The sequence below is a fragment of the Pongo abelii genome, chromosome 6 (genome assembly GCF_028885655.2).
Source record: "Pongo abelii isolate AG06213 chromosome 6, NHGRI_mPonAbe1-v2.0_pri, whole genome shotgun sequence".
Lineage (NCBI taxonomy): Eukaryota > Metazoa > Chordata > Mammalia > Primates > Hominidae > Pongo > Pongo abelii.
This window is the reverse complement of record NC_071991.2, coordinates 137,400,095-137,425,369: the sequence shown is the minus strand read 5'-3', so window position 1 is coordinate 137,425,369 and position 25,275 is coordinate 137,400,095. Positions and strand designations below refer to the sequence as shown.

The 25,275-nt window shown below is 52.0% G+C and overlaps 2 protein-coding genes across 4 annotated transcripts in view; one reads left to right on the top strand and one right to left on the bottom strand.

Moving 5' to 3' along the window:
• Positions 1-4,985, top strand: part of PARP12 (poly(ADP-ribose) polymerase family member 12) — a 41,088-nt gene extending 36,103 nt beyond the window's left edge. The window contains exons 9-12 of the mRNA XM_024250341.2: positions 6-81; positions 1,322-1,452; positions 2,380-2,531; positions 3,851-4,985. Of these exons, the coding sequence (XP_024106109.2) occupies positions 6-81; positions 1,322-1,452; positions 2,380-2,531; positions 3,851-4,173 (682 nt within the window). The 3' untranslated portion in view covers positions 4,174-4,985. The remainder of the gene's footprint in view (positions 1-5; positions 82-1,321; positions 1,453-2,379; positions 2,532-3,850) is intronic.
• A 3,466-nt stretch (positions 4,986-8,451) lies between these two features.
• TBXAS1 (thromboxane A synthase 1) overlaps positions 8,452-25,275 on the bottom strand; it is a 191,140-nt gene continuing 174,316 nt past the window's right edge. For 2 of the 3 annotated variants that reach the window (XM_009243284.4, XM_009243287.4), the window contains 4 exons: positions 22,759-22,850; positions 12,840-12,977; positions 10,899-11,061; positions 8,452-8,716 (listed from right to left, as the gene is read on the bottom strand). In XM_009243284.4, the coding sequence (XP_009241559.2) occupies positions 8,642-8,716; positions 10,899-11,061; positions 12,840-12,977; positions 22,759-22,850 (468 nt within the window). In that variant the 3' untranslated portion in view covers positions 8,452-8,641. 3 annotated transcript variants of the gene reach the window in all.

Sequence of the window (25,275 nt, the reverse complement as noted above, 5' to 3'; positions counted from 1 at the left end):
TGTAGCAATACCAAGTTTCCAGGCCCGAAGAGCATCCCAGACTATTGGGACTCCTCTGCCCTGCCAGACCCAGGCTTTCAGGTAGGGGACGCATGCGCCTGGGGCTGGACAGGAAGGTGTTCTGTAGAAGTGGGTGTATGTGAACAGACTGTGCCATTCCTCAACACTGAAGAAGCTGTAAGGCTGGGGCTAATTGGGGCAGGAGGGCAGTGACAGATGTGGGCTTTATTTTTGTTTTTGTTTTTGTTTTTTGCAGAGGATTTTGTTTTTTCACCACCCAGGAGTTGGCTGTGGCTCTGAGGGGAGGGGTTGTCTTTTGGAGGGAGGAGGATGAGCTGTGAAATTTGCTAGAAAGGGCAGAAATGAGGAGTTTATGGGCTGGGCTTAACCAATAAATACCAATTTTACTAAGCAAGAAAAGGAGAAGAAGCCTGGGGAGGACCTGAGTCCGATGGGCATTTGGAGGGGGGTTACTGTCAGGGGGGTAGGCATTCACTACTAGCAGACAGGAGAATGGACAGTCAATTTGGCACCTTGTTGAGGGGCTCTGACCAGTGGGAGCTGTGCCTGAGTGCAGGAGAGTACGCAGACTAACATCTGAGGCTGCCCATCTGCACCTGGGCTGATGTCTGCCAGCTGGCCGACTGCCGAGCACTGTGTAACTCAGCTTTACAACATGACGATCCCTGTCCTGGGAGGACTTATTGAGCTTGTACAAGGCACATGCAGATGCCAACAGTGCAGGCAAGAAGTGCTAAGGACCTGAAGGGGTTCAACACGTTTGTCTAGACAACTCTGTGGTCCTTGGACCATGTAGTCCAACCTGTGTCTTTGGCCTGTGTGGGACAAAAAAAAAAAAAAAAGAGCAGGGACATCCAGGGGATACCCTCGATGGTGGCCTAAGCATCACGTGTCTGTCCTTTAGATTGGTTTCACAGTGATGAGGAGCAAAGTGGACTACAATTTGCAAACATAGTAAATCCTCAACATCATCAATAGGTTCTTGGAAACTGACTTAAAGTGGCACAACATACTGTCTAACGAAACCAATTTCCCATATGCTAACTGACAAACAAGAGGTAAGTTCCTATGGCATGCAGTTTGTTGTTTTACTTAAAATTGCAGTTTCCAAGAACCTATCAATGACATTTCATGAGGACCGATTGTCTCCTGTGCCTGGAGAAACCACAGGAGAATGTGATCACTGCTCTCTGGGCTTTTGTGCTTCTGCGGTTCTAGTGTTTACAAGAAGCTTTGGGAAGGGACTGATTTATATTCTGCACGTTGATGGTAATGCATTAAAAACATTTGCCCCTTGCAGAAGATCACCCTTAGTTCTTCCTCGGAGGAGTATCAGAAGGTCTGGAACCTCTTTAACCGCACGCTGCCTTTCTACTTTGTTCAGAAGATTGAGCGAGTACAGAACCTGGCCCTCTGGGAAGTCTACCAGTGGTGCGTTGGGGCTCGCTCTTGGTGGGCTGGTGGCTCTGTCCCTTCACACCACTGGCTGGTTGCCACATGTGGCCCGGGTTTCCAGGAAAAGCAGAGCGGCAGTTAGGGCTGCCATGTGCTGGGAGCTGTGTGTCTGCTCTCCTTCATCTGCTCCCCCAGGGCAGTGTGGTAGCACATCCCATTGTAGAGATGAGGGCGCCGAGGCTTCCTGGAGCATACCACCTGGTCCCGTTCATGAGTGGTGGCAAAGCCAGCACCCTCACTTGTCCATTCTGCCTCCCTGGAGACAGTGGGATGGGTCAGTACAGCCCACCACACCATTAGCCCCAGGAACATAAGGCTGTGGCTGGAGAGCAGGGGTCTCAGGTTCATACATGAGGACTGGCTTGTCCTTGAGCACCCACTCACCTGTCTATGTGGGGAGGAATCCTACAATAGGTCACCATGGCAGTCTGGGTCTTGCTGACCTGTCCCCAGATGGGGTTGGGGCAGTGTAATCTGTACTCTGTGCACAGTGATGAAGTCTGGGAACGGGAGAGGGGAGAAGGATAGGCACCCATTGACCAGCTGCCTCAAAACTCCTACAGCATCCCAGGGCTTAGCTCCACACAGGAGCAAGGTGGGGGCGGGGCTGGGGGGAATGGTACCCATTTTCCAAGGGCTGCTCTGCTTTTGGAGTCCAGGGAGCCGCTGCAGTCTGGAGCTGTGGAGGGAGGGTTTTCACCCAGCTCCCATGATCCCCCTTCTTTCCCACACCCTGGCTTGTGGCTGGAGCCTCACAGGCCTAGTCAGGGTAGCCTGTGACCTGTGTCTCTTGGTCCCAGGACACTTTTGGAATTTTGGAAAAATGTGTTGTTTTGCATCAGGCCAGCTGTATTTGGTGGCTGGCACACTCTGCCCCCAGCACACATTCTTCTGTGATTCTAGGCAAAAAGGACAGATGCAGAAGCAGAACGGAGGGAAGGCCGTGGATGAGCGGCAGCTGTTCCACGGCACCAGCACCATTTTCGTGGATGCCATCTGCCAGCAGAACTTTGACTGGCGGGTCTGTGGTGTTCATGGCACTTCCTACGGCAAGGGTAAGGCATGACTGGCCTCCACCAGCAGAACCCATGTTGCTTTGCCCCTGCATAGGAACAGACGGCGAGAGGGCATGAGGGGACCAGCCTGAGCCGATGAGCAGGTTCAAACTCCATGCGTGGTGGTACCTGGGCATGGCTACCAGTCACATCCTTGCTCTTGCTCCTCTGGGCATGGTCAGGAGCTTGGCCCCAGGTGTGGGCAGGGTGGCCTGCCTAGGCTGGGGTGTTGCTTCCCTGTGGAGCAGAGGCCCTGGGAGATGGTGACAGAGACAGGAGAGGAGAGGGAATACCTTCCCAGCCCTGATGAAGTCCCTGACTGTGCCTTTACTATTGATTTCCTTAGAATAGAAACCAGAAACCCTCAGAGATACTCATGTAAACATGTATTCTAGCTATCATGTGAGTTATCTGAGTGTTTTCTTGTCTGTTAAACTTGCCAAAGAAAGTTTTAAAATATTATTTCTTTGGAAATCCAAATTCAAGAAAATTGGAATAATAATAATAAAAAAAAACCTCTTTGGGTAAATTTTACCTGGAGTCATTGGTTTTAACATGTTGCCACTTCTCTCTTTCTCTCTCCCTCTCTCTCTTTCTGTACCATTTTCAGGTAGGTGGCATATATTGTCTCCTTTCACCCTTTAACCCATCCCAAGAACAGGACATTATCTTCTGTAACCACAATATGCTTACCAAGTTGAGAACATTTTCTGCCCAGCAGTCCACGTTCCAGGTCCATCAGTTCTTTGTTAGTCAGTGTCTGTCTGAGATAGCGATGGCGAGGGGTCAAGATGGACAGAAGCCAGTGGTAGACTTGTGGATTCAAATGTACAGGTGACAGCTTCTAACTCAGATTTCCATTTGACAAGGCTCATAATTCTATACATTGGGCTGCCGGAGTCTACAGACTGCTTCCATATATGGGATCTCATTCATTTTCCATGCCAACCCTATAAGGTTGGGCTGAACAGCCCCATTTTATGCCTGAGGAATCTGACGTTTGGGGGATTAAGTAGTGACATGTCCAGAGGCTTTTAGGTTTTGTAGGGCAGATCCGGAACTTGAAAGGAGTTTACTATCTCAGTTTGGTAACTCCTCAGATGCTGCCACTCAGAAGGGTGTTGGTGTCACTGATGCATGTGACTTCATGAGGGAGAGTGGAGACATGGCACAGAGGGAGGAAGGGAGGGAGATGCGGGGCGAAAGAGTAGAGGCCCTGGTGTTGCACATCACCGGGATGCTATTCGCAGTGTGCTGACCCTTCCTGGCTGCAGGCCCCTCCACCAGGCGCCCAGCTGAGCCCTCGTGTATCATTTCAGGGAGCTACTTTGCCCGAGATGCTGCATATTCCCACCACTACAGCAAATCTGACACGCAGACCCACACGATGTTCCTGGCCCGGGTGCTGGTGGGCGAGTTCGTCAGGGGCAATGCCTCCTTTGTCCGTCCCCCGGCCAAGGAGGGCCGGAGCAACGCCTTCTATGATAGCTGCGTGAACAGCGTGTCTGACCCCTCCATCTTCGTGATCTTTGAGAAACACCAGGTCTACCCAGAGTATCTCATCCAGTACTCCACCTCCTCCAAGCCCTCGGTCACGCCCTCCATCCTGCTGGCCTTGGGCTCCCTGTTCAGCCGACAGTGAGCGCACAGGAGTGTTCCAGGCCTTTCACCTCCTCTGCCTTGAAATGGCTATTTGGGCCTTTCCTTTTCTTTTTAAACAGAAAACTTTTAATGAACTTTTCTCTTAATGTTGACCTCTCAATGAAGTTATGTTCTTAATCTCTTGCTAATAATGATTTTTACTTTTAAGTCACTTTTGGGCTCACTAGTGGACTAACCAGAAGTGATTGTAGTTGAGTCCAGTTTTGCTTTTTAATAATGTGTTGAAGTTTTAGTTTTTACTCTTTGTTGACTTTGCTGCTTATTGGCACCAGGGACAGAGTTTCTAGATACAATTTTATGGATTGGTTTTAATTTTTATGAGTTTGTCTCTGCAGTGATTCGATTTTTCAGAGTCTCATGGCATCATAGTTTTTCCATAATGACATAGTAGCCACCGGTGGAGGACAGCCCAGGGGCGGCACAGTCACTTCTGCCTGTTGCTCTGACACCAACCCAGGCAGTGCTGCTGTGGCTTCTCCCGGGCTCTGGCATTAGTTGGTCTGTGTCACATTGTCAGAACAGGTGGCTGCTGTATGGTGCCATCGAGTCCCTGCTGGTTCCCCTTGTCCTGGTAGGGTCACCCATTGCCCAAGGAAGTGCATCCACCTGGCAGGTGACCTGGAGGAGTAGCTTCCCCTAGGACCCCCAGGCTTGGCCTGTGATTGCCCAAACCCACATTTCCTAAGCACACTGGACACCCTTCGAGTGTGGGTTTTAACATCCCCGTGAGATTGAATACTTGTGCCACACATGTCACAAAAGAGTATGGAAATAAAAGAAAATTTATCTGAAGTGGATGAAGACTGAAGCTCGTTTTTCTGCGTCTATTGATTGAGCACCTATTGGGTGCCAGGCGTTTTTCTGAGAGTCAGGGATTGATTGCCTTTGTTCATTTGGACAGCTGTAACAAAACACCATCGACTGGGCGGCTCATAAACAGCAGACGTTTATTTACTGGGTTTGGAGTCTATAAAGTCCAACCTCCTGCTTCCTCATAGATTCAGTCTTCTCACTGTAACCCCACACGGTGGAAGGGCCTCTTTTATAAAGGCACTGAATCTCATTCATGAGGGCTCGGCCCTGGTGGTCTAATCACCTCTACTTTAAATACTGTCACCTCAGGGGTGAGGATTTCAACATGGGAATTTTGGGGGTCATAACATTCAGACCGTATCAGGGCTGTGACAGAGCTGATGACACGGCTTGGTGAGCTGCGTATGGATTTATTACGAAGACAATGAAGCTGAAGGTTCAGGGCCCCTCACTTGCTGGAGCCCCTCCCCAGGCCCTAGGAGGGACCCTAGCAATATGGTCACGTGGTCATAGGTTTTGATAAAATTTGCAAATGTTAACACATTTTTTTTTCTCTTTCCTCCAATTCATAGATAAGCTTCAGGCCCCATAAGACCCAGGTTCACCATTGAGCAATGTGCTGTGCATGTGGAGAGAGTGTTGTGTGTGTCTCCCACACGTGGCAGTTTACAGGAGCCTCCCTTCTGGGCATTGGCTGGTTCTGTTCCTGTTGGCAGAGGGGCTGGCAGGGCCACTAGTATCACCAGGCTGTCAGCCCTCCCTGCTTGGTCCTCACTACCTGCTTCTTGCCCAGCCTCCACCTTCCTGAGGACGTGTGTCTGCTGGCGACTTGCTGCTTGGGCTTCAGTTGGCTTGCCTGTATTTGTCAGGTCCAAGGTGAGTGTGAACCCGTTTTTCCATCTTTGGAGTGATCTGAAACCTTAACACAGGCAAGTGCAGTCAAGCTGGAGGAGAGCCAAGGTAAATGACCAGAGAAACAGCAAGAACAGCACAGCTTCACCCAGCAGCTGGGTCAGCCACATGGTTGCCCATGGTATGATTTTCAGAACCCCCTCCAAATTTCCCTCACAGCCTGACTGATCCATTTCACTCATTGCTTTTTCATTAAGTCATTGGTCCTGCTGTGGTGTAGTTGGGCAGGGCGCAAAGAGGTGTCAGAGAAAAACCATTAAATCAGATGCATGTCTGTTGCTAAGGTCTCGCATGTAAGTGAACTGATTCTATGCTTCTGAATCATCTGGGAGCTGGGGAGATTCGGGGAGCAGAACTGGTTCATTGGGGGTGTAGACAGGGAGAGCGGCCAGAGGGATCTGGTGGGAGATGCTCAGATGCTCCGGAAAAGTCCACTGAGCTGTGAAGACTGCAGCAGCCATGGCTGGGTGACCTGGGAGAAAGCAGGTTAGGAAGAGCAACTCTTTGGACCAGCAATGCTAGGGAGGGTGGGAGCCACGTGGTCAGATTGCCTGATGACGCGGAGGGAGCCATTCCTGCCAGTGCAGAAAGGGTGGGCGTTGTGATGGGAAGGGGTCGAAATGACTGTGACTCTCAAGATGTTTGGTGCCAAGAGGTGGTAGGGTCCGGGACATGGGTGTACGTGTGTGGGATTGGCCAGAATCTTTGTGAGGACCCAGTTGGGAATCTAGCAAGAGGGTTTTTTGGAGGACCAGGCGGTGCAGTTCCCTGCCCTGTGATAGCTGGTATTGGATGTGAACAGTGGGATTTAAGCAGAGGTGGGGTTGGTGGGCTCACACAGTAGAAGGACTGGAGTGCAGTGACCCCAGCACATGAGGAAGCCTCTACCACTGTGTCTGAAGGTGGTGACCACCTGAGCTGGGAAGGTGAGGGAAGCTGGATGGAGCTGACAGGCCGGGGGGTGGGGCCAGAGGTCCCAAGGGAGGGCTCAGGTTGTGGGGCTGTGCTTCAAGCAGGGAGCTGAGTGCGCCATTGGGCCTGTCTGCAGGCTGAGGTTCTATGGTGGCGGCGGCCGTGGGGAGGTCAGGGATTGTGGGACAGGCAGGGAGGCCAACAGGTCCCCAGGGGTGGATGGTTTTCTCCAGTGAGTCTGAGTCCCAGGCTGAGCATTGCAGAGGGGCCAGGTGATGGAGAAGGGCAGGTGGTGGCAACAAGGGTGTGGGGAGGGCCACGGGACAGCCCTGCACCTTGAGACAGCAGTCACTCACAGGCCTGGCCCAGTGCTGGGCAGCTGGGGTGTCCTCTTCCTGCCCTGAGGGCGAGAATGAGAGAAGGGGTCCCCCAAGGGGGACTTTGAGGGATGCAGTGGGTGCTCCCGGCTGAAGGGGATGGGGGACCACCAAACAGTGGAAGCAGCAGTCCCAGCAGTGAATATGTGGAAACTCATTCTGCCAACACTCCCAAAACGGCCTGAAGTTTCTAAAGGTGGGTCGTCAGCATCTGGGTGTCACATAAGGGGCTTACAGATTTCTACAAGATCTTTCTGTATACAATATTCAACCCCTTAAAGGTGCTCAGGTGTCAACTAGAGGACAAGAGGTCTTTTGATCGAGGCCAGCCTCCTTATTTTACAGAAGAGGCCCCTGAGGCACGGGGAGGTGATACGGCTCTTCATCAGCAGCCACGATTGCACAGCTGCTGGTGGCTGATTTTGAGACTGACCTTGAAAGTGCTTGGTTGAATGTGAACTGCTTAGCAACACAGTACTTATTTTTACAAAAAAAATCACCTCTATATTTTGATTCTTTGATCAAAATTAATATACAGTGTTTTTTGGGTTTTTTTTGTTTCTTTGTTTTTGTTTTTTTTGAGATGGAGTCTCGCTCTGTCACCCAGGCTGGCGTGCAGTGGCGCGATCTCGGCTCACTGCAACCTCCACCTCCCTGGTTCAAGCAATTCCCCTGCCTCAGCCTCCCAAGTAGCTGGGATTACAGGCGCCCAGCTATTTTTTTTGTATTTTTAATAGATATGGGGTTTCACCATGTTGGCCAGACTGGTCTCGAACTCCTGACCTCAGGCAATCCACCCACCTCAGCCTCCCAAGGTGCTGGAATTACAGGTGTGAGCCACCGTGCCTGGCCGATACAGTGTTCTTTAAAAGAAAAAGTATATCATTTTTCAGACTCTCATTTTTCTGTCGATTGAAACTTGACTGTAAAGTTGGTACTACCCTACCTAGGAAAATCAAAGCATGATAAAGCTTTGGAACCACTGTTGAGGTTGAACTTCCGATAAATGTCATTCTCTACAACTCCACAATGCACGAGAAGCTGAAAGAGCCACGAGCTGGTGCCATCAGGACAGGCTTACCTGGGGGTCCTCATGTGCCCTACACCATGGATTCCTTTCAGCACAAGCCTAGGACTTCCTTTAAAACCCCACATTCTCAGTTGTTTTGTCAAAACTACATTTTCACTTATTTATCAGCAATTCTTCATTTAGAGAGTTAGAGCACTGGTTCAAACCCCATTGGTAATGTCAAAACCAAGTGCAACAAACGTTTATTAAGCATTTAGGAAATGTTATGTAAAGAACCTCATATCCTTGCATGCCAGGCACTCTTTCAGTCACTTCAGTGACATTTTTCCAAAATTCTGAACATCCACACTTAGGGTTTTCTTTGAATTTGTGGGTGTCCTCCCCCGACCCGGCGGCCTTCTGTGTCAGCGGGACACAATCTTGATATAGACACCATTTTTTGGACCTAGGGCAGATTTGGATTCTAGCTGCAGCGGTACCTAAAATTGAGAAAATTAAAATATTTGTCAAAGAGATAGTAGCGTCTCACTGTACAAATGAAGACTTGGAGGTTCAAGAAGTCCAAGTCCATTGTCCAAGGTCACACAAGAAGAAAGCAGAGAGCAAAGCCCCAAACCTATCTTTCAGTGACTCCAGCCGTCCCTGCCGATCCTCCCCATCTCACTCCCCAGTCCTGGCCAGTAACTGAGCAATGCCCTCTGGCCCAGGGGCTCTGGGGAGAGCAGCTTCATGCTGTTCCTGCTCATGTGTGCTGCGGTCTGGCCTCACTGACATCCAGAAAGCTTTCCTATGTCCAGCTTAAAAGGCAGAGCCAGTGGTGGACTGGGGGCTTTGAAGAAAAGCCAAAGAATTACTCAAGGAGTTGGGTTGCCTCTGGAGCTGATTAAAATGATGACCCAGTGGCTAATGTGACAGCAAAGAGTCACCAGGGTCTTAGTGCTTGGGGCTGCATGTGTCTCCTGTGGGAACCACAGCCCTCAAAGGCATCTGAAAAAGCTGCAGGCCCCAGCACTCGTCTGAGCAGACAAGGAAGAACGGGGAGCCCTCGACTCCTGGCTGGTTCTTAAGCCGGGGAGTGCCAGGCATAAGCAGCGTTTTGGGAGACTGGTCTGGCTGCTGTACTGTACGTTGAGGTCATGGGGAAGTGAGACAAGCCCCGCACACGTGGAAGCCCCGATGCAGTGGGGCTGCTGCTCCGTCTGCCCCTTGACCTCACTTGGTTTGGCTCTGCTCTGCCCATCTGCCTCCACCTGTCTCCATCCCAGAGTGTGTGGACGTGTTCAGTTTCAGTTCACTTTCAGTACCTCAGACTCTATGTCCCCCATCCAAGCTCATTATTCCTCCAGGACCAGCAGCTGGTCCCAGGTTCTCTGTCAGAGGCACTGCCGGTCTTAATCTAGAATTGTTGCTATCTGTCTCTCTGTCCTTATGCCTTCCTATGCCTGCGTGTCCAGGTCTGCAGCTGAACACCGGGTTCCGGGTGGCAGGACCAGCATGAGGATAGGTGCAGGGGACAGCAGTGGTCAGGATGGGCAGGGAATAGCTAACGCTGTGCAGAGACGTAGCCAGATGTCAGGAAGGAAGGAGAGCTTGGGAGTGAGCAGGATCTGGGTGAGGACCCCCATTTCTCTCATCTCTGGCTGCTTATCCATTTGCTCATTAATGTTTGTTGAATGAATGAGTGAGCACCTGTCATGCGCCTGGCATTAAGCTAGATGCTGGAAAGTCCAACAATGAATATGACAGGCTGGGTCCCTGCCATCATGAAGCCTGCAGTCCTGCTGTGTGGCCTTAGGCAAGTTATTTAACCTCTCTGAGCTTTCATTCCTCATCTAAAGAATGGGAATAGTCACTCCTACTCTGCAGGATTGCTGTGAGTGTGAAAGGGGGGGATATAAGCTCCCTGACCTGTTGAGGAATTGGTCTGCTGGTTCTGGAGTATGTGATGTGGGGGGGAGATAGGGCTGGAAAAGTGGGTGAGGCCCCATTTCAGGAGAGCCCAGCTCTCTGGGTGAGGACAGGGTCTGTGCACCAGTCTAGGACCTCAGGAATGAAGGCATATGTTGTTGGGAAGAGGCTGTGTCACCACCTATGTGGCCATGGGGACATGTGAGTGTCTGCACGGGGGGGAAGGCAAAGTTGGGGGTACCCTTCAAGGAGCTGAAACCCCTCAGCTTCCCCTCCAAGCAGACAGCACCTTGCTCTGTCAGGAGGAGCCAGAGGAAGTGTCCCCAGCTTCTGTAGGACCAGCCATGCACACCCCACCCCGTAAAGGCAGGCACATGTCACAACTGCAAATGCCATTGTCTGTGTGCCCTTTGTGGGAGTGGGAAGAGCTACAGCAAGGTGAGGTCCAGCCCTGGTGTGCAGAGAACAATACTAATAATGGTTAGCATGTGCTCGGGTTGGCATGCCAGGGCTTACTTGAGTGCTGTGTGAACTCACTGGATCCTCACAGGATGTTGAGAGGTAGAGGGTGTTATTATTATCATCCTCACTTTACGAATCAAGATACTGAGGCCAAGAGAGGTTAAGGAGCTCGCCCAAGCTCACGGAGGCAGAGCCTGATGCTGCCCCCAGGCTGGCCTGCTCTCACGCAGAGAACTGGGGTGGCCCTCCCACCCCCGCCCCTGCCCCTGCCTCTGAGCAGTGGGGCCTCACCTGGGTCTCAGGGCAGGCTTGGAACCGGAACTTGTGCAGCACGTGGAGCAGCGTCAACTTGACCTCCAGCAGCCCTAGCCGCACCCCGAGGCAGCTCCGTGGGCCGGCCCCAAAGGGCAGGTACGTGAAGGGCCGGTGCTGCTGCCGGGCCTCAGCCGTGAACCTGTAGGTCCGTGTGGTCAAGGCTGGCTCAGAACACCCGCTCCCTTCCCTCCGCAGCCCTGTGCTCCAGCTGAGCCACCCCTGCATCTGAGACAAGGATGTCCCCAAGGCTCTGGGAGCTGATGGCTGCTCAATCCTGAGCCTCAGTCCCTCTCTGCTCCTGACCTGTCTTCCTGCACAGCCCCAGAAGCAGAGCTGAATTCACAGAATCACCTGGAATGTCCACAGCGCCCTCCTTGCCTCTCCTTAGGAATTCGGTGTGTGGCTAGTAAGCCCACAGACTCACCACCACCCACAATCAGAGTCTAAACACGGCATCCCTGAACCCCAGGGCTTGGTGATCACCCTCACCTGGGCCCATGGCAGCACCTCCCCTCCCATAGGATGCCCCAGCCACCACCTGCTTACTTCCTTGGCAGGGTACCGGGCACCTCAGCACCTCCCGGGCCCTCCCTGGGGGGCGTGTCCTGTTGGCTTGCCCTGCAGGTCTCTTGAGCCACACTGGCAGCCCCTCTCCTGCCCATGCTTGCTTTGCAGGCCCCTGCACTGGACACTTGAACCATTGGAAGCTGCAGTACCTGGAGAGCTGGAGGCCCTTCCTCAGAACTGCTGAATCTCCTACCAAGTAGTGCATGTGCCTGCAGCGTGTGTCCCATGACAGTGAAGCTAGGTGGCACTCACTCTTCTGTAACAGCGAGCTCACTTTTTACTATCCCTGGGCTTTATTGTGAGGCTGTAAGCCCTGTGGCTGCGGCGTGTTCAGGAGCTGCTGACTGTGGAATATTGTTTGTGTAGATCCCATTGCTCACACTTTCCCAGTGACTGGGTCGTAGACTTGGGCTGAACTGGTGCCGGGCCAGCCCTTCCCTTGCCAGATCACACACACACGGGATATTGACTGGTTCTGATGAGGACCACAGTGTGGGCCGCCTTCTCAGATGTCTCCAATCACGGAGCCCAGAAATGAAAGGAGACAATGAACCAAAGCCAGGTGGTGGAAGGAGGGGACCCAGGTCAACCAGTGGATCACATGAATTTAGATTCATGGAGACATTAGCTGAAGCTGCTGTTTTGGCATAGATGCCCGTTTTTTAAAAAGGAAATGATGTTCTGTTACTTTCCAGTGCAGACCTGAAATACAATCCTGTATCCCATGTCCTGGCTTGAATGAATGGAAGACAATCATTTGAAATTGCCTTGTTCCTTGCATGCAGGGCTGCTGAAATGCTAAATCTCTGGATTCAGTTTGGACCTTGAAAAAATGGTATAATTATTTATTTATTTATTTTTATTTTATTTATTTATTTTTTTTGAGACAGAGTCTCGCTCTGTCACCCAGGCTGGAGTGCAGTGGCACCATCTCGGCTCACTGCAAGCTCCGCCTCCTGGGTTCATGCCATTCTTCTGCCTTAGTCTCCTGAGTAGCTGGGACTACAGGTGCCCGCCACCATGCCCAGCTAAGTTTTTGTATTTTTAGTAGAGATGGGGTTTCACTGTGTTAGCCAGGGTGGTCTCGATCTCCTGACCTTGTGATCCGCCCACCTTGGCCTCCCAAAGTGCTGGGATTACAGGCATGAGCCACCGCCCCTGGCTAAAAAATGGTATAATTATTTCCATTGGAAATTATGTCTTGCAAACATCTATCTGAATTGCCATAACTTTTGACTATTTGGGGACAATTTTGCTAAGTCTGTGCCTCCCGGTTGCTGCCTCCACTGGTAAATTTCTATCCCACACACTCACATCCCTTCAGAGCTTTTTAAAAGGGGCAGCACTCACCTTTCAGGGTTGAAGGTCTCCGGGCTTGGCCAGTGCTCAGGGTCATGGTGCAGGGCACCCACAGCCATCTCTAGCACAGCGCCTGCAGGGATGTGCTGCCCCAGCACCTCGCAGTCCTGAGCCGCCTCCCGTGTGAATCTGAGGGAAACACCAGGTTGGGAGGTGGGTGCAGAGTAGAGACGAGGAGCAGAGCTTGGGGCATGCTGGGCAGGCAGATTCTGAGTGTGAAGGGGATCAGGGGCAGGCAGCATGGTGTGTGGAATGAGGCTGGGGACAGAGGACCCCCTGCTCAGCCCCCTTCCCAGGGTGACCAAGCCCCCACCCCATTACCACTCACTGCCCAGGAGCCTGCAGCCCCGAGGCTAGGCTCGCTTGGTCCTTGATGAAAATGTACTCATCCATCTCTTCATGCATCCATTTGTCAAGCACCAAAGGGCCCCTCTTGTGCCCCATGTTGGGGTGCAAAGTGCTTTGGAAGGGTTGCTTTCATAGTGGGGGCTTGGAGGGTCATTCCTGGGCCACAGCCTATCCTATCTTCCCATTCACAGCCAAGCCTCTTAAAATTGCCCTTGCTCACCCTCTCACTCCCTCTCCTCCCATTTCACTGACTAGCCCTGCTGCCTGGCATCTGTCCCCTCCCTCCTGTGGATGGTCCCCATGCCAAAATCCCCAAAGAACATTTATGGGTACGTCTGATGAATACTCCTCAGTCTTCATCTGACTTGGTCTGTCTATGTCATTGACTGTCTTCCTCTTGCACATTTCTTTGTTTTGTTTGTTTTTCTGTTTTAATTTTCATTTGGAAATAATTCTGAACTTACAGAAAAGTTGAAGAATAGTACGTAAGATACCCATGTATCGTTTACCCAGATTCACCTGCTGTTCTTGCTGTATCCTCCTCCTCTTCTTTTTCTCCTCCTCCTCCTCCTTCTTTCTTCTTCTTCTTCTTTTTTTTTTTTTTTTTTTTTTGAGACAGGGTCTCACTCTGTCACCCAGGCTGGAGTGGCACAATCTCTGCTCACTGTAACCTCTGCCTTCCAGGTTCAAGCGATTCTCCTGCCTCAGCCTCCCGAGTAGCTCAGACTACAGGTGTGTGTCAACAGGCCTGGCTAATTTTTGTATTTTTAGTAGAGATGGGGGGCGGTGTCACCATATTGGTCAGGCTGGTCTCGAACTCCTGACCTCAAGTGATCCCCTGCCTCGGCCTCCCAAAGTGCTGGGATTACAGGCATGAGCCACTGTGCCTGGCCTGTGTCCATCATCTTTACCATTCTCTGCGTGTGTGTGTCTCTCTCAGACACACATACACACACACGCACACACACATTTCTTTCCTTGATTTCTCCCTCATTGGCAGGCTCTTCTGCATCCACCAGCCTCTTAAATCCTGGCACTTCCCAGGGATTTCGTCCACACCCCCAGATTCAACTTCCATTATCTCCTAAGCCTCCTACCTCAGCCCCAGCCTGAACCCCAGGTTCCAATTTCTACCCACAGACCCGGCCTCTTCCCTGGGCGGTCCACAGAATCCTCGAAGTCGGCCTGAGCAGCAGCAGGTCATCAGAATCTTCTCCTCCTTCTGTTTCCCACACAGGCTTGAGAAAGCCAGAAACCAGAAGCCATCCTGTACTTGTCCCTCCCCGTCTGCAGATTCATCACTGGTCTTTCGTATGGTGCCATCTCTCCAGTTTTACTGCCATCTCCTTAGTTTAGATTCTCGTCTCTCCTTGACCTCTTTGCAATCCAGTCTTCTCATGACAACCAGAGCCATGTCTCTGACATGCAGTTTTGTCTGCTTCTTCCCAAGGATGGGCTGCCTAGGACAGGGAGCTGGAGCTGGGGTGAGACCCAGTGCTTGAGGCTGTGTGGCCCCAGAGCTGAGGCTAGAGTCGCAGTTAGCTGGTGAAACCTGTAGCTCAAAGTCAAGGGCAATCAGTGGGTGAAGTGAGGCCATGAATCGGAGAAGGCAGCAGATCAGAAGTCAGGAAGATGGGCAGTGACTTGCGATGCACAGTGAGAGGTAGTTTAGGACCTGGGTTTGGGATTAAGGCCATGAGCAGGTCAGGTGTGTTGGAGGCTGCTGGTGTTGATGCAGTCTCCAGGTTTGCCTGGTCAAGCTGCATTCAGGGCTGAGCCTCAGGCTGGTGTTCAGGGCTCCTGGTGCTGTGAGATCACACCCCAATCTGACTGCTGGAGCCACTGCAGCTTGTGAACAATCTGAAACACCTTCCAGTCCCCCAGCTTGGGTCTCCTCCGTGAGGCCTGCCAGTGAGAGCCGTTCCTGGTTCCTGGGGGAGTTCTAGCTTCCTTACCTCACCAGTTTCTTACAACTAACATCCGTGACTCAAGAAAGCACCATTGAATCTCTCTTCCTTGCAACTTGAAATCCCGGCATGGCTCTCTTAAGCTTGTACCTTGTTGATTATGGCCCAGCAGGTGACCCTGGGAAATGAGTCTGCCTGGAGCCACACAACTCAACTCTTGGACTGAGCATTGAGACCACCTGTGTCAGTGACTTCCTCTCTGCGCCAGAAAATTCTTGCCGAGGAAGATAAACCTCTGAACCAAGAAATAGCTTCACTGTTGGCTTCAGGAAATTAATGCAAACTAATTTGTCTGAGCAAACCGCTTTCCTATCAGGACAATGGTTTGCTCGCTTGAGCAAACAGTTCACTTGCCAGACAACAGTCTTACCTGTCAGAACTCCCTTCAACTCACCTACCTGTATTCACTCATTCCTAAATTGTTATGTCATACATCTTGCCCCAGTTTCTTTCCTTTTTTTTTTTTTTTTTTGAGACGGAGTCTTGCTCTGTTGCCCAGGCTGGAGTGCAGTGGTGCGATCTCAGCTCACTCATCTTGCCCAATTTCAAACATTCCTTGCCTCAAAAGACCTACCTTAAACCGCTGTAGCCCAAACTCCAAACCTTATAAGTGTCCTTTCCTGATCTGCTGGCTTTGAGTTCCTGTTCAACAAACGTGCTGTCACTCTTCAGACCTACATGCAACATTCTAGAAACAAAATTCGAGGTGGAGAGGTGAAGAACTGCTCTCTTCCTGAACTTGGGTAGACTTTTGGACTTCGAGTGTTGAGCACACCCTCTTAAGAGTTCTGGTCATGGCTGGGTGTGGTGGCTCATGCCTGTAATCCCAGCACTTTGGGAGGCAGAGGTGTGTGGATCACCTGAGGTCAGGAGCTGGAGACCAGCCTGGCCAACATGGTGAAACCCTGTCTCTACTAAAAATACCCAAATTAGCCAGACGTGGTGTCGTGCGCCTATAGTCCCGGCTACTCAGGAGGCTGAGGCACAAGAATCGCTTGAACCTGGGAGGAGGAGGTTGCAGTGAGCTGAGATCGCACCACTGCACACCTGAGCGACAGTGCGAGACTCCATCTCAAAAAAAAAAAAAAGTTCTGGTTACAGGTGATTTGGGATTTTAAAGGATGAGATAGAGCCTTTTAAGATGAGGGCAGAATTACAGCCCCAGCTTCTCTTTATCACCTCCTGCACCTCTCAGCCCACCCCCTTCCCAACTACTTCTGTGACTATAAGGTTCGACTGAGAAATCTCTCTCTGAATTCAGCATTATCACACTCCAACAGATCTGGCTCACAGCAAGAAAACCAAGCCCCACTTCCTGCCTCCTACCTTCCAGACTTCAGGCCATTTTCTATCCCAGGTAACATGGGGGTTGGGAGGAGATGCTGGTCACACCCTCTGTCAAGGCTTGTCCTCGAGATACCCTCCCTACATAGCAAAGTTCTGTTTCCCTAATGAATCCTGTACACGGGCTCCCACTCCTGCTCCTGTCTGTACCACTCCCACGTGCCTGGAATCCATGAAAAATCTTCTGAGTCTTAAGTCCTTAACACAGGACATGAGAACATCTAATGAGGACAGGCTCAAACCGTCCATCAGCTGCCATGATAATTCTGGAATATTGGAACATCAGAATTGGTCCTGGTGAGGCTGGGTTTATTTAGTTATCTGCTCATCTATCTGTTTATTATTTCATTGTGTTTATATATATATATATATAAAACATAAAATGGACCATTTGAACCATTTTTCAGTGTGCAGTTCTGTGGTTTTAGTACGTTCATTGTGCAACCAGCACTGCCATCCATCTCCAGAACTTTTTCCTCTTCCCCCACTGAAATTCTGGATCCCTTAAACACTAACTCCCTCCCCTCCCCTCTCCCTGGTCCTTGGCAGACAGGCTTCTACTTTCTGTCTTTGTTAATTTGGCTCCTCTGAGTGAGTCCTGGTGAGGGAAGGAAATTTGGGTTTGAAGATCTGTTCCCTGTTGTCTGTGTCTCTACCGATAGCTGCTTCTCCCCGAGAGGAAAATATTTGATCAGATTGTTCATTTTACCCAAGGGCAATGGCACAATCTCATTTATGCTTTACTTTTAAAGGGTAGACTATATATGCTTGTATATGAACATAACATTTCTAGAAGAATTCTTAAATTTCTCTCTTTCTCTTCTCTAGGGGATGGGATTGGGATGGAGAATGGCAGGGGGCCTTTTTTTTTTTTTTTAAATTCTGCATTGTTTAGGGAACTGTTTTTTTTTTTTTGAGACAGAGTCTTGGTCTGCCACCCAGGGTGGAGTGCAGTGGCACTATCTTGGCTCACTGCAACCTCCACCCCCCAGGTTCAAGCAATTCTCCTGCCTTAGCCTCCCGAGTAGCTGGGATTACAGGTTTCTGCCACCGTGCCTGGCTAATTTTTGTATTTTCAGTAGAGATAGAGTTTCACCATGTTGGTCAGGCTGGTCTTGAACTCCTGAACTCAAGTGATCTTCCCTCCTTGCCTCCCAAAGTGCTGGAATTACAGGTGTGAGCCACCACGCCTGGCCGGGACTGGGTGGTTTTTTTGTTTTTGTTTTTTTTTTTTGTTTTTTTTTTAGTATAAGCATGCTATTTTGGCAATATAAATAATTAAAAATTAAAAATAATTCTATGCTGGATTTTACTTCAAGCTGTAGGATTGGACTTCCCTAAATATCCTAGAGGAAATGCAATGATTATATTATGTCCTGTTCCTGCCCGTAAGAGATTAAGAGCAGCCTGTGGCTTCTTGCTGCTCTCTCTCTCTGTTATGAGCCTTTCATGTAACAGAGAGGAACAGAAAAAGGCCAGGGCGTGGAGAACCCATTGAGATGCTAAGCTGCTAATGCCATTATATGTGCTTGGAGCTGGTAGCAAACACCAGCACTGAAACCAAGGCAGGCAGCTGGGGGTTGTGACGTCTGTTGCCTCAGTTCCAAAGGGGTCAGATGAAGCTGTTCCCTGGCACCCTGCTTTTTCATCTTTTCTGGAAACAGCCTGGACCTGGAGGCAGACCCCCAGGAAGCTGGAAAATAGGGCCTTCCCTTCCCCATAGACTGAACCACGTAAGAGATCAACAGAAGCTTCAGAACTGCACCGCACAGCATCCCGGAGTCACCTCAGTGGCGCTCAGACAGGGCTGCTTTGCTTCCCACAAGGGCGATTCTCATTTTCTTTTATGAATAAGTCCAAGTTGCGTCAGCACTTGGGAAAAGTCAACACACTTTTTGAGATGAAATAAAATAATAAAAATGCTCACTCTCCCTACATTCACCCCCAAATCCTTTGAGCAGAAGCAGATTGTCCTCTGGTCTGGGTGAGAATTGTGACACCTTGTCTCTCTCATATCTGGTGATCAATAAGAAAAGCCAGCAGAGCTGACAGGGTGAAAAATGCCCATGGAGCAGGTGTGGAGCAGCTGTGAGGCAGGTGTGGGGCGGGTGTGGGGCGGGTGTGGGGCAGGTGTGGGATGGATGTGAGGCAGATGTGGAGCAGGTGTGAGGCAGGTGTGAGGCAGGTGTGAGGCAGGTGTGGGGTGGGTGTGGAGCAGGTGTGAAGAGGGTGTGGGGCAGGTGTGGAGGTGTGGGGGTGTGGGGGTGTGGAGGTGTGAGGGTGTGGGGCAGGTGTGGGGGTGTGGGGGTGTAGGGGTGTGGAGGTGTGGGGGTGTGGGGGTGTGGAGGTGTGAGGGTGTGGAGGTGTGGGGGTGTGGAGGTGTGGGGGTGTGGGGGTGTGGTGTGGAGGTGTGAGGGTGTGGGGGTGTGGCGGTGTGGGGGTGTGGTGGTGTGGGGGTGTGGCGGTGTGGGGGTGTGGGGGTGTGGTGTGGGGGTGTGGGGGTGTGGCGGTGTGGGGGTGTGGGGGTGTGGGGGTGTGGGGGTGTGGCGGTGTGGGGGTGTGGAGGTGGGGTGTGGGGGTGTGGGGGTGTGGGGGTGAGGTGTGGGGGTGTGGGGGTGTGGGGGTGTGGAGCAGGTGTGGGGCTGTGGAGGTGTGTGGGTGTGGAGGTGTGGGGCAGGTGTGGAGATGTGGGGGTGTGGAGGTGTGGGGCAGGTGTGGGGGAGGTGTGGGGGTGTGGAGGTGTGGGGGTGTGGGGGTGGGGGTGTGGGGGTGTGGGGGTGTGGAGGTGTGGGGGTGTGGGGGTGTGGAGGTGGGGCAGGTGTGGGTGTGTGGGGGTGTGGGGGTGTGGGGCAGGTGTGGGGGTGTGGAGCAGGTGTGGGGGTGTGGAGGTGTGGGGGTGTGGAGGTGTGGAGGTGTGAGGGTGTGGGGCAGGTGTGGAGGTGTGGGGGTGTGGAGGTGTGAGGGTGTGGGGGTGTGGGGGTGGGGATGTGGGGGTGTGGGGGTGTGGAGGTGTGGGGGTGTGGAGGTGTGGGGGTGTGGGGGTGTGGGGGTGTGGGGGTGTGGAGGTGTGGGGGTGTGGGGGTGTGGGAGTGTGGGGGTGTGGGGGTGTGGGGGTGTGGAGGTGGGGCAGGTGTGGGGGTGTGGAGGTGTGGGGGTGTGGGGGTGTGGAGGTGTGGGGGTGTGGGGGTGTGGGGCAGGTGTGGAGGTGTGGGTGTGTGGGGGTGTGGGGGTGGGGATGTGGGGATGTGGGGGGGTGAGGGGGTGGGGGTGTGGGGGTGTGGAGGTGGGGCAGGTGTGGGGGTGTGGGGGTGTGGAGGTGTGGGTGTGGGGGTGTGGGGGTGTGGAGGTGGGGCAGGTGTGGGGGTGTGGGGGTGGGGGGTGGGGGTGTGGATGTGTGGAGGTGTGGAGGTGTGGAGGTGTGAGGGTGTGGGGCAGGTGTGGAGGTGTGGGGGTGTGGGGGTGTGGGGGTGTGGGGCAGGTGTGGAGGTGTGGGGGTGTGGAGGTGTGGGGGTGTGGGTGTGGGGGGTGTGGGGGTGTGGGGGTGTGGAGGTGGGGCAGGTGTGGGGGTGTGGGTGTGGGGGTGTGGGGGTGGGGGTGTGGGGGTGTGGGGGTGGGGGTGTTGGGGTGTGGAGGTGTGGGGTTGTGGGGGGGTGGGGGTGGGGGTGTGGGGGTGTGGGGGTGTGGAGGTGGGGCAGGTGTGGGGGTGTGGGGGTGTGGGGGTGTGGGGGTGTGGAGGTGTGGGGTGTGAGTGTGGGGGTGTGGGGGTGTGGGGGTGTGGAGGTGAGGTGGGGCAGATGTGGGGGTGTGGGGGTGTGGGGGTGTGGAGCAGGTGTGGGGGTGTGGAGGTGTGGGGGTGTGGGGGTGTGGAGGTGTGGGGCAGGTGTGGAGGTGTGGGGCAGGTGTGAGGAAGGGGCGGCTCAGGAGAGCGAGGCTGGATGGAAGCTGTCCATGCCACTGTCTGACCAGTGCCGGCGCTCCTCCCTGCACACCTCATGCTGCATGCAGCTGAGCGGGCACTGCAGTTCCACCTGTGCCACCCACTGCCTCTTGCCCGCTTCTGCAGGGCCAGCCAAGCAGGTGTGTGTCCCCATTTAACCTGTAGGAAGGAGAGGCACGGAGCAGCATGAGGCTCACGATCACGCAGTAAACCAAGGCCAGGGCCGAGATGGTCTTCTGATATGCCCTCTAGACATGTTAGATGAATTCTAACTACTTCATCTAGGTTCTCTAGTTTCTGTCTGGTCCTCAGGTGAGATCACCAGCTTCCTGGTCCACTTGCACTGACTTCCTTTTCTGCTCTGCTGTTTATAACCGGTCAGTGGAGAATCGGCCACCGCATTGTGATTTTGAAGAGCCTAACCCCTTTGTTATTCAACATGACAGCTATATAAGGTCTTGTCTGATGGATTCGTGGCTGGGTTTAGGTCCAGGAAGTACTGTGTCGATTGATCAGTTTCTGTGCTGTCCTCTTGCTGGAGAACACACCTGTTTGGCTTGGCTGCTCTCCCTCTTGGCCAGGAGCCCTGGTCACCAAGCCACAGCTGGACCCCAGCTACCAGCCAGCTCTGGGGCCCTGTAAGGCCTTCTTTCCTTTAAATGGCCTTTGTTCTATTTGATCCCTGAATGCTTTATCTTCAACTTCATCTTAACATGTACACCAGCTGCCCACAATCCCCTTGGAAGAAAGCTGGATATCAATTATGAAAAAAGGCTGGGAGTGGTGGCTCATGCCTGTAATCCCAGCACTTTGGGAGGGCAAGGCAGGCAGATCACCTGAGGTCAGGAGTTTGAGACCAGCCTGGCCAACATGTTGAAACCCCGTCTCTACTAAAAATACAAAAAATTAGCCAGGCATAGTGGCGGGCACCTGTAATCCCAGTTACTTGGGAGGCTGAGACAGGAGGATCTCTTGAACCCAGGAGGCGGAAGTTGCAGTGAGCCAAGATCACACCATTGCACTCCAGCCTGGGCAACAGAGCAAGACTCCATCTCAAAAAAAAAAAAAAAGAATAAAAGAAAGAATTGGATGACAGTTTGCAAGAGGCTCCGAAGGAGATCAGGGAAGGGCTGCACATCAGGTCTTAATGCTGGCATGGGGAGAGGGGGCACAGAGCCCCTGAGTGACTGGCCTGCTTCCGCACTGAGACCCAAAACCTTGCATGCTTGAGGACAATGCAGTTCGAATCACACCACCGGAATTTTCTGTATTTGCTTCTGGACTTGAACATTTGGACAATATCTACAATTGCATTCTTTGTAATGCTTTTGTGTTGAAATATCATTTTGAGATACCCTCAAATCATCCACATATTGTCTTTAAAAATGGTGAAAGGTATTTCCATATGGTTTATGTGATCTGTTAATTCATAAAAGTGTTGAGTGGAATTTATCACATACGGTTAATGCTTTGTGCTGCTTCTGTTTCTAGAGCCTGAAATCTGGCTGTTATATCACTCTCTGTAAGGATCTGGGGACATGAATTAAGATGCCCTTCTCTATGGAGTGCCTTGTTTGGGAGAGTTTGAACGAAGCACAATAGTTGGTTTTGTTATCAAGATACCCACAGGTTGGTGTGACCGGTTGGTTGGTGTGTACATTAGTGAAATGTCATGGAATGGCAGACATGCGTCCAAGAATATAACATGAAGTATAGTTACAGCTCAAAGTGCTGAGGAGGAAGGACAGGGAGGACCAGGTGAGGCAAGCCCAACACAGACATCTTGAGGGGCGGTGAGACGTTTTGGAGGGTGAGTCGTGTTGGAGCTCCAGGATGGGACAGCTGGGGGTGTTGGATGGCAGGAAAGAGCTCCCAGGACTCAGACAGTCCCCTACTGTCTGAATGCCAGCTCCAAGATTGGTCAGGGACTTTTATCTGCTTTATATACAGCTGATTTCCCAATGCTTGGCACAGAGTAGATGCTCAATAAACAATTGCTGAATGAATGAATGAATGAACAGGCAGGGGAGATGGCAAAAGCCAGCAAAGGCTAGGAGACCAAAGGGCCGGCTTGGGCTGGGGAGGAAGGTGGTGTTAAGAAAAGGCCAGTGAAGCTTTGAGAAGGTTGTTAACCTATAGGAAAGCAGGCCAGATATCTGAGGTGCCCTGGGGGATACAAAGGAAGCCAGGACTCAGGCGTTGCCCTCCAGAAACACATGTGGTAACTGATGGAGGAGGGCCCTGACCTGCAGGATGGAGCAGGGGGTAGGGGTAGGGGGTGGGGACTGGAGCAGGGGAGGGGGCTGCCACACACCTGAAAGCTGGTGGGTACATCCTCAGCGTCTCTGCAATCACCATGTCCAGATAGGGCAGGCCTTCCTCAAGGCTGCAGAACTCAGGGGCCATCTGATGGAGGGGTCGTGACAAAGGGAGAAGTTCGTGTTAGCCCAAATCTCACGGCATTTTGTCTTTTCCTTAAATTTCAATCTCGTTTCCAACTTTGGCAAACATTTAAACAGAAACTCCACAAAATGGAGAGTCAGTATGACCCAAATTGCATCTGATTGGCGCTCAGTGTGTTCTATTGTACTTACATTTCACGGTGTTAGCCTGGGGCTCAGGGGTCTTTGTAATACAGAGAAGTTTGGTTATAAAACTGCAGTGGCAACCACAGCTGCCAGCATTTATTGGGAGCTGACGATGTGGCCGACCAAGTGCAGCATAGACGTTACCTCATTTGATCCTCCACTAAGCCAGTGTGGCGACTGTTTCCCCATCTCTTAGATGAGAAAACTGAGGCTCAAAGAGCCTATCACATGGGTGGGTAGTCATGGCACATTATGAAGTCAAAAGGCAAATAGTGAAATAGCAAATAAAAAATTTGCAACATCTCTAATGGATTAACAGTAATGAAAACCAAAGAGCTACTATCAATCAGTAGGAAAAGACAACTAGCTAGAAAAATGGTCAAAGGCTATGAACAGGCAAAACACAGAGGCAATATGAGTTACTATGATGAAAAATGCAAGTTCAAATGAGATTCCATTTGCACAAGTCAGATTAGGAACAGTTGGAAAATATTGATTAGATTTCAGGGGGTGCAAATGTGGGGATCCTAACACCCCCTGGGTGACTCTCCTGGAGTGACAGTCTGTCAGTACCTGGCTCCCCCTCTTTGGCCTGAAGATGAACACGTGCCCATGAGCTCTTGAGCAGGGTGTGGGCGCACCATGATTAAGGAAGCTTATTTGCTGCTCTGCCAGTTTCCCCACAGAGGTGGAATGAGTTATCTGGTTGGTAGGTGATGGTCTCACTTTCTTCACCTAGATAATGCTAATCCATGAGGAGTCCCCAAGGTGGCGGATTGCTTTCTTCTGTTCCCTCTTTTTCCCAGAGCAGCAGGAGGCCGGCCTGCAGGGCAAGTCCATTCTGAAGCCGCCAATGTTCCAGGGACAGGCGCTGGGAGGCCTAGTTCCTCCGTCTGCAGAGGGGAGCCCTTCACAGCCCTGGAGCAGCCACCGGCCGCCCTGCCTGGGATCTCAGCCAGCTCTCAAAGTGAGCTCCGGGATGGGCAAGGGTCGGCAGCAGCAGCATCACCCAGGAACCTGTTAGAACTGCATCTCAGGTCAGAGGGGATGGAAGGGCAGGGGCCAGGACACGTGGAGTCTTGAAGTCCATAGCCAGTATCGTAGCTAATCTATGATGACATAGCCATTCAATATAATGCAGCTGTTTAATGATGCCCATAAGCCAGGTTGCAGAAATTATATGTAGTTTAATCTCATGTCTGTGACTGTTTATGAATTTAGAGAGCCAGGGTGGCATTCCTACTTTGTCAAAAATAACAAGGTTTGGATGGTTTTCCCAAAGCTCTCCTATCTGCATTTCTGGGAACGGTTCTAACTTTAGAAGGTTATCACCCAACCCCACACTTCCCACTCCCATCACAGGCCACTGGGGCAGCTGGCTGAGCAAGTGACCAATGAAAAGAGTTCTGTGCCCGGAGGTTAATGCTCTGTGGCTGCTGTCTTGAGAGTCTTCATAACTTTATCTTTTTTTTTTTTTTGAGACAGTCTTTTTCTGTTGCCCAAGCTGGAGTGCAGTGGTACAATCTCGGCTCACTGCATCCTCCGCCTCCTGGGTTCAAGTGATTCTCCTGCTTCAGCCTCTCAAATAGCTGGGATTACAGGCATCTGCCACCATGCCTGGCTAACTTTTGTATTTTTAGTAGAGATGGGGTTTCACCATGTTGGCCAGGTTGGTCTCAAACTTCTGACCTCAAGTGATCCGCCTGCCTCGGCCTTCCAAAGTGCTGGAGTTACAGGCGTGAGCCACTGCACCCAGACGTAACTTTATCTTTGAATCTGTGCTTTGGAAGCCTGGCTTATGCATGGTTCTACCTGTGGCGGCTTCCCACGACCAGCTCTCAGCTGCCTGTGCTCTCCACCTGGGTTCCCCGTTTCTGCCGTGACCTATGGCCACTGTTGCTGTCCACACTTCACAGGGTCCTGGGTACAGGTACAGAGAGGGCCAGGATAGGGTGCATGCACCCTGCAGCATCTCGGGTGGGCATGGTGGTGGCCCTCCCTGCCCTAGGCTGGCAGCACACAGTGTATGTGGTGGGGCCGGCCGGAGGCTGTGTCTCGATGGGGGCAAACCTCTGCCCACCCCTAGCCCAGGTACTGGGTGCGTCATAGCACAGAGGTTTAGAGATCCTTGGAGGTTAGTCTGCTGTGGCTGGCTGGGGAAGGCTGTGGAAAGGGGAGACAGCTGGACCAGTTTCCCTAGACCCTGCCTCCCTGGCTGGGTCTCAGTGCATGTGTCTGGTGCC